This window comes from Cupressus sempervirens, chromosome 5 (genome assembly GCF_028749045.1).
Source record: "Cupressus sempervirens isolate cs-2001-9-10 chromosome 5, ASM2874904v1, whole genome shotgun sequence".
Classification (NCBI taxonomy): Eukaryota; Viridiplantae; Streptophyta; class Pinopsida; order Cupressales; family Cupressaceae; genus Cupressus; species Cupressus sempervirens.
The window spans coordinates 903,274,276-903,283,157 of NC_143122.1; the positions used below are offsets into that span (position 1 = coordinate 903,274,276).

The 8,882-nt window shown below is 31.7% G+C and overlaps 1 protein-coding gene across 3 annotated transcripts; it reads left to right on the plus strand.

Moving 5' to 3' along the window:
- Positions 1-1,515: 1,515 nt before the first annotated feature.
- On the plus strand, positions 1,516-4,263 carry LOC149558852 (indole-3-acetate O-methyltransferase 1-like). 3 transcript variants are annotated; one of them, XM_089832867.1, is made up of 5 exons: positions 1,516-1,686; positions 1,816-2,000; positions 2,871-3,293; positions 3,365-3,631; positions 3,764-4,263. In XM_089832867.1, the coding sequence occupies exons 2-5, from the start codon at positions 1,896-1,898 to the stop codon at positions 4,130-4,132; spliced, it is 1,164 nt and encodes a 387-aa protein (XP_089688993.1). In that variant the 5' UTR covers positions 1,516-1,686; positions 1,816-1,895; the 3' UTR covers positions 4,133-4,263. The 3 variants fall into 3 exon arrangements, with proteins under 3 accessions (XP_089688993.1, XP_089688992.1, XP_089688994.1); XM_089832866.1 differs by having other exon boundaries at positions 1,866-2,000; XM_089832868.1 differs by having other exon boundaries at positions 1,871-2,000.
- The last annotated feature ends 4,619 nt before the right edge of the window (positions 4,264-8,882 follow it).

Sequence of the window (8,882 nt, forward strand, 5' to 3'; positions counted from 1 at the left end):
GAATATAATGTTAAACACTAATTTCTATATAATAGTACATTCTATTTTTTTATCTTAATACTTTCATTTTTCTCTTTATTGTTAGAAGTTAGAAATTTAAATTCCATACAAAAATTCTTTTGTTTAAACATATAATAAAATGATAAAAATTATTATAATAGAATTACCTAAGTGAAATAACTTTTATATTGTAGTGAAATATGTTTTCAACAAATTAATCAAACACCATATAAGACGCAATGCGTCAAAGTTCCTACCAACAATTGGAAAATAAGGAAAATAGAAATTTATAGGTAGAAAGGAAGGACATGAAAAGAGAGCTAAAAAAGAGAATGATATGTTATTATAAGGACAAGTAAAGGTAGAATGATAGAGAGAGTTGAAGGAAATTTTAAAAATATTAATAATTATATTATTTTATGAAATATATAAATAACAATAGAAATTATTTATATGAATGAACTAGTCATTTCTACCAATTAAGTTATAAGTTGAAATATTTGATTTAAAAAAAAATGTTGATGACTTAATTCAAACTACCAAAATATCTAATTAGTATGAGGGTAGCTAGTAAAATATAGTGTAAACTTAAAGAAATAAAATGAGAAAAATAAAGATCAATGTAAAACTAATAATAAATATATTTAAAATAAGAAATATAAAACATTAAACTTTATATTTGAACTTGGTAAGAAAAATAAATAGTGATAATTAATATTGATTAGACATTCATTGGTGAGGTGGAAGATAAAAATGATTATTTTTTCAAAAGTTAATCTTCTTGTCACAAATGTGGAATAAAAATAGTGTAGTTCAATAGAATGAATGAAAACTGTGATTTATAAAATAATAAAAAAAATTTAAAAATATAAACATTTGAAATTTCTTTTAATATTTTAAATTCTATGAGTTGATTGGTCAATTGAATTGAAAAATTAAATTGAATGATTACAATACTTTAGTCAAAAACAGCAACTAATAATGATAATGATAATGGCGTTGTGTGCACTAGGATATCTCCACATACGGAGTGACAAATATCTGCCCTGAATAAGCCAAATGATTTTCCTGTTAGGTTTGACTTATTATAGTGCGAAAATTTAGGGAGTAAATAATTACAAACTACCGCGAGCCAGTTTGCAGGTATGAAACGCTCCATTCACTTCGCTTTCGCTTTACCAAAAAAATTATGGATACTTACCATTCGTGTCATCCTGTCTGAAGAAAATATTGATAGTTGATTGTTACTTTTCTTTAAAGCGAATTAGAAATTGCCCTTTACAACATGGTATTCCAAACGCAAAATTGATTGAGATGCCATGCAATACAAAACTGCTCGAGTGACATCTGACATCTGACATCTGACGTCACCTTAGATAGTGACTTATAAATTTCCATCTAAATTGATTTAGATGCCGTGCAATAATATGGATTGAGTCACATCTGACATCAGCATGATCACGTCACCTTAGATATTAATGGCTATAAATGTGGTTATAGGAGTCTCCAATGTGCAGAGATGTGTTGAAAAATAAATTCCTGGCAAGTTTAGAGAGTCTTCAGTCTTCTTATAAATGTCTTTAGTTCTGATAATGCTGAAATTATAGAGCTTGTTATCAAGATTTACAGCATCTTTAGTTTGAGAAAGCTGAATTATAGCATCTTGGAAAAGAGTATATTATCAAGGTTCGTAGCTTCTTATCAAGCTTTGTTAGCATCATTACTTACTTTTGATAACTATAGAATTATAGTATTTAGAGAGTGTTAATAACATACTATCAAACTTCTTACTATTTTTGCATTGTTCTGTGGTAGAGGTTTAAAATCTTCTCTTACATCTTAGTCTACTGGTGGTCATTGACCAGCTCAGCTGGCAATTCAAATCAGCAGTAGAAATGGAAGTGCTGAAATCTCAATCCAAATGGGTAGTGGAAAATGTGCTGGCAATGAAGGGCGGCCATAAGGATTCTAGTTATGTGGTTAATTCTCTCTCAGTTCAGGTACCCTGCTTTTCTGTGTTAAACCTTCTTTCTAAGGTCAAGAGGGGATGAAAGAAAATAAAAAATATTTTTATTATCTATGATATTAGTTACATGCTTTTGGGTCTATTCATTTTTCTTTCTAAGGTCAGAGAGGATGAAGAAAAAGAAAAGTTATTTTGTTATCTACAATATTAGTTAAATGCTTTTGGGTCTACACATTTTCTTTCTAAAGTCAGAAGGAGTGTAGAAGAAGGAAAGTTCCTTTACTATCTACCATACTAGTTACATGCTTTTGGGTCTATACATTTTCTTTCTAAGATCAGAGGGGATGAAGAAAAAGAAAAGTTTTTTTATTATCTAGATACTAGTTACATGTTTGGGTCTATACATGATGAAGAAATATGAGACAGCCGACTTTCAAAGGAAATTCTAATATCAGAAGGGATGAAGAAAAAGAAAAGTTCTTTTATTATCTAGATACTAGTTACATGTTTGGATCTATACATGATGAAGAAATATGAGACAACTGACTTTCAAAGGAAAGAGAAACAAAGGAAGTTTGTAGCAGATACACACCGACTTTCAAAGGAAAGAGAAACAATATAGCTAGAACACAAGAAAACTATGAGACCCAATCATGATCAAGGAATGAAAGAAACTGTGATCGAAAAGGTTTCAGACCCGCTTCTTTGTTATTCAAATGGTTATTACCCGACTCAGCTGCAAGAGAAAGGGCTCATTACTTGTTATTAGTTTATTTCAATGTTTTGGAATATAAGAATTAAGTTTCTTCTTAGATAATTGTGTATGGGCTTTCATTCCCTGATTCAAATCTCTCAGTAATCTATTATCAGAAAAAAAAACATAGTCTGATTGTTGTTTGTTTAGGTGAAGATGGTTCGGGCTGTGAAACCAATTCTGGAGCATGCAATTCATGAAAACATGAGATTGGAGGTGAATGGAGGAGGCAGATTTAGGATAGCAGATTTCGGGTGTGCCACAGGTGGGAATACTCTTCTTGTGGCAGATACCATTGTCAGAGCTGTGCAATCTTCACTTGGAGAAGTGGAGCAGCCAGAATTTGAAGTTTATTTTGTTGATCTTCCCTCAAATGATTTTAATTCACTGCTTCGAATGATGCCTCCAATCCAACAAGACTTTTCCAGTCCAGTAAACGATGGTGATATCAATCCAATGGCTGCAAGATCTTATTTTGCAGCGGCTGTTTGTGGATCACATTTCAGACGTCTGTTCCCAAGGAAAAGCCTTCATTTCTGCCATTCTTCTCTCAGTCTCCAGTGGCTTTCAAAGGTGGGTAATAAACCCTAACTTGTCTATACATGAATCCTATGGAGTCGTCTTATGATATAATGCAAATCCAGGTGCCAGAGAGTGTTCAACAAAGAAGCTCTCCTCATGTTTATGTTTCAAGTGATTGTGAGGAGGCAGTGGGAGCTGCTTATCTGCAGCAGTTTGACACGGACTTCAAAAGGTTTCTAGATGCCCGAGCAGAAGAGATAGTTGATGGGGGGTGTGTGTTTATATCTCTGGTGGGTCGTAATGGAGGGACACACATAACGGAAGAGCAAGGAACACTAGGAGATATCGCTCGTCACTTTGAATATGGATTTGAGGAGCTAGAAAATCAGGTATATATAAAGAATTTTTCTTGTTTTCTTCTTTCAAAGAAATTGCTCTTTGAGTTGACATCTAAATTGCTTTACCCATTTGGGTTTCTAGATGATTAAGTGGTGGTGTATATTGTTGTTTACATGGGACAGGGTTTTATTGAGAAAGAGAAGTGGGAGTCCTTCAATTTACCCTGGTTTGGTCCAAATCCAGAAGAGTTGGAAAGCATAGTTAAGAAGCAAGGGGCGTTCAGGATGGGGAGTGTAATGGTGTTGGGAGACTTCCCTTTGCATCCAATGACAGAAGTGAGGAGAGGGGAGGAGGACACATTTGGGACAAGTGTAAGCAATCATTACAGAGCACTCTTTGAGAATATTGTTGAAGCTCATTTGGGATGTGACCGTTTGGCAAATGAATTCTTCTTCAGAATTGGGAGTAGAGCAGCTGCTAAGTTTGAGGAGTATCTTTCTAATCAAATAGAGTTGGTTGTTGCCCTTCTTATTAAGAGCGAGAACAGGTAGAAGAGGGTAAACTTAAAAGAATATATCTCCAACTATATAGAATTAGGTTTTGTCATTGGACTTAAAAATAAATGTCTTCATAGCTGCCTATATTTGTCTTTTCTATAAAATTCTTAGATATATTATCTTAACTTGTTTCCATTTCACTATCAATGTTACTGTTGTATGATCATGTTTATTTTCTTCGTTGTATGGTCATGATTAATTTCTTTTGCTGTATGATCATGTTTATTTTCTTGGTTGTATGATCATGTTTAATTTCTTGGTTGTATGATCATATTTCACTGCACAAGGGAAAAATATCATTTTATTTAACTTTTTAATTATAATTATGTTGTGAATGCTAACGCTCACTCTAACCTTAACCATAGTTATATACTCTAATATAAACAAAGAAGCAAACTATAATCTAAATACTAACCAGTCTAAACTCTTATAATCCTATCCCAAATACTAATTTTAATGCTAATCCCAACTATAATTACAATTATCACCCTAATCATACCCTAAACTACAATCTCAACCATAACTTTAACAGTGAGGTAAACCTTGACTCTAACAATTCTCCCAAACTAACACTAATTATAAGAACATCTTTTTACTCTAGAAACTTGGCCATTATCATAACCCTTACCCTAAGTATACTTGAAATCCTAGCCTAAATCCCATTCTAACCATATTGTAAATCCTAACCTTGACACCGTCCCTAACTATATGATATAAATTATAATCAAAACCCTCACCACAACAATACTTAAAATCCTAGCCTTAACCCTAACCCTAAGCATACTCAGTAAATGCTAGGGCATAATTTTAAATGATAAAACCTAATTATAAATGGTAAACCATAAACTTCATGTTATACCAAGGATGATAAAAATGCTAACTCGGCCTAATTATACTAATTTATTTAGATTAAAACACTAAACTCCAACCCTAATATTATTTATATCCATTAATTTCTACTTTAACCATAATCATTAACCTAAATTAGATCCTAACCCCAACCAAAACCATAGCCTTGACCAAACCCAAATCTTTATCCTCGTCTTAATTAAAAAAATTCAATCCCACTCCTACTAGTAATTCCAACCTTCTCATTAACACTAACCAAAATCTTATTCCTAACTTGAAACCTATTATAATTTTAATCCAAACCTTGGTTTTAAACCTAACCCTAAACATAGCTCTAACCACAAACCCAAGATTAATAGTCAAGCTTGGTCTTTATTATAATAATAAATCTAAACCAAACACTATCCCTAATGATAATGCTAAAAATATGATATAAATTATAATGCATTATAATAATAAATAATAGTATCCTTTTTTTTTCACTAAAAGGTTTGCGTGGGTGTATGAGAGATAGAGGGGGGTGGGGGGTGGAAGATAAGTGGATAGAGAGTGAAGTGGAGAAAAAGAGGGACTAAGAGAGATCAAGGTGGGTGGTATAGTAAAGGGGATAAGGGTGAGAATTAATTATAAAATTCATCATATTTCCCATGATACTTTAAACCATAACTATAACCATAAAAATAATAGTGTCACTAACCATTACCTAAAGCTTTCAATAACCAAAATAGTAAAATTTACCATAACCTAAACCTAATGCTAACATGAATTGGAAGTAAAATTTAATTATATACTATATCTTAACCCACACCCTAACCATAACCTTGTCCACATGATCAAATAGTATGAATCCAAATCAAATTATAATGGAAAAACTAATCCTAGCCCAAATCATAATTCTAAACCTATCTCGACTCATAATTCTAGTATTATTCCTAACTTTAAGTCTAATATTCTCCCTAACCATACCATAAATGTAACCTCAACCATAAATCTAAAATTAATGTAAACCCTAATTCAAAAAATGATCCCAAACTAACCCTAATTTAAACATATTTCTTGTTGGAAGTCTTATTGGGAAGCAAGATATTGAGAGGGCAAAGTGAATCAAGATCTATAAAAATTTGAACTCCTTGAAATAAAATAACAAATCATCTACATTCTTTCCTAATCCATCTCATATCCTAGATCATATACCATGTAATCATAAACTCTAAAACTGAAATAGATCTAACTATGCAACATACCCATCAACATGAAAAGTAAATGTAAACACATAACACAAAGGTTTGGTTACCCAAAAACCCTCCAAAGTGAAAGTAAAATTGGGGTGAGGATGACACCCACAAATCTTCCTTGTTGGAGCAATGAAGATCACATGTTATGTCTCTCTTTTTAATCACTTTAGATGATCTACCTTGTGACAAGTCTTCTAGATTAAAATATTTAGAAGGTTGTTAAGTCTACCTTGATTAAAGAGTTCAAAATTATAATTAAGGACTCTCTTAGGAGATTTAACTAGGTCTGTTAGGAACATTCTGTTAAGATATTTTCCATGATACACTAGTTAAAATGTCTCAGTACTTGATCCTTTAGTTAGCACTTTATGCTAGATTAAAAATCTTCCATTTTCTTGTCTAAATTGATCTTCTTATCTAAGTTTCTCTAGTCTTCATTTTACTACTGGGTTTCTCTATTTGATCTCTATATCTTATTATCAAACTTATCCTTCCTCGCTCTATCCTTAACCTTCTTGTACATTTACAATATTCCTTCATTACATTCTCTATGATCTTGGATTTGAAACCTTCTTAAATAGACAATTAGAGAATGTTCTAGATCAAGATCAGTGATCCAAAATTCTCCCTTTTGTTGCATAGTCCTTCTAATTTTTTGGTTGGCTACTCTTCCTTCCTAGGGATTGAAGTCCTTTGAAAAATGTTTAATTATCTCCTTAAGTATCTTTACAATCCTTAAATATCACATAGAAGTTGGCCAAAATGATTTACATAGGTGTTTGTATCATTACCAAAACATATGCAAAAACTTGTTTACTCAGCACTTGAATATCTTGACGCTTGGTCATAATTGATATTCATGATGTCGCTTGACTTCTATATGCTTGGCAATTACTGACTCACTTGGCATAAACTATCTTCACAATACTTGACTTTGCTTATCCTTTACTCAACATATATTGTTACTCAGTCTATACTAGGCTACTCGGCAACCTTAGAATTGCTCGACATGTAATAAATTTTTTTTAAAGTCCATGACACTTGACCTTCAATACGTAGCTCAATCATTGTGATGACCAACCAATGCTGCTTAGAAAATGACTATGTGTTGGACACTAATATGAAAGAAGGATTAGAGATCAACAATCTAACTATTTGACATTAGTGACAAAAACACTTTTTCATGACTTAGAAATCCATTCAAAATTACAAAATAAAAAAAGAGCACTCCCCCTTAGACTATGATTTGGTCTCCAAAAAGACTTGACTTCACTATATACAATATATGTACATGTTTCTTCATACATGTGATCTATAATATCTAATATTTCATTTCATATTTCTAATCCCCTTTGTGGTATAATATTTGATTTTGATTTTGACTGCGACCTTTTGGTTGTGTCATTATTAGATTTCCCCCTTGTGGTTGTGTCATAAGCATTATACCCCCTTTGTTATGATATGTAATTGTGTCATGATTACCATTCCCCTTGTTTTTTATACTTATGGCTTGGGGTTTGTGGGCTCAACTGGTACTTATCCAAAATGTTTTCTGATTTTGTAAAATCAACTCTAATCCATGATTGCATCTTGATCTTATTGATTCCATAACTTGAATTTGGATTTCTAGCTAGGCAGCTAGATTTACTAAACTATGTACAATAGAGAGATGTGGATCTCTTGTGACTAAGTCTCTTGAAACTAATAGTTCCTTCTACATTACCTCCATATGAGGTAGCAACATGGTTTAAATAGAAATCAATTTGGTTCTTATGTTGTTGTCTTTAGCCATTAACTAATGTAATCTTCCTTAACCAAATGTTAATTTGCTAAATAAATGACAGCTTGAACTTATGTTCTTGCTCAAAGAATTGGTACTAGCCTTCTAATATACTTGTAATTTATCAATTGAATGTTGGTGTCATGCCCAAAATTTACAGGGCAAAACACAACTACAATTTTTTTTTTTGATGGTAATGTTTAGGATATAACATAGGGAGCTGAACATTGTTATTCTACGTTATAGAAGACTAAAAGTCCATGATACCTATTAGTTATGATTATAGTGTTGCAACATAATCTTAATCCTTTAGTCGAACTGATCCTTATTTGTGTGGTGGAGGGTTCATACTTACTTCTAGGTTAGATAGACAAGAGAATTTGATATCATTTTAGTTTGTTTCTATGAGGGTGGTGGTGGCATAATTATTTGATTGAACTTTTTAAAATAGTTGATGAACTTTTAAAACAACTATTGATAAATTTCCTAACTATCTTATTTATGTAATTAAACAAAATATGCATATGTGTTTTCACAAGATTCCTCATTTCATGAAATAGAACTTAAGGTTACTCATGGGATAATTTAATAAAATCATATTTAAGTAATAAATAAAAACACCTACTCAAGAATATCTGTAAGACTAGGTATTCACAAACATATTTTGATAGCTGAGCAATTACAAATTACTATTTTTTGATATGTTTACATTAACATTGGTAACTAAGCTCTAGGTAATATTATGATCTAAAAAGCTCTGGGTCATGCCTAGGTGGGTGAATACCCTTAGAATATTTTATTGCAATTTCAATTATAATATAGTTAATCACTCTTCTGATAATAGGTTCATATATCTAACTTAAGATGATTAATAAAGATA

Excerpts from the sequence above, each read along its gene's own strand:
- LOC149558852 (XM_089832867.1), top strand. The coding sequence starts at position 1,896 with ATGGAAGTGCTGAAATCTCAATCCAAATGGGTAGTGGAAAATGTGCTG. Across the intron at positions 2,001-2,870 it reads TTAATTCTCTCTCAGTTCAG|GTGAAGATGGTTCGGGCTGT; the intron begins GTACCCTGCTTT and ends TTGTTTGTTTAG. Across the intron at positions 3,632-3,763 it reads TTGAGGAGCTAGAAAATCAG|GGTTTTATTGAGAAAGAGAA; the intron begins GTATATATAAAG and ends TACATGGGACAG.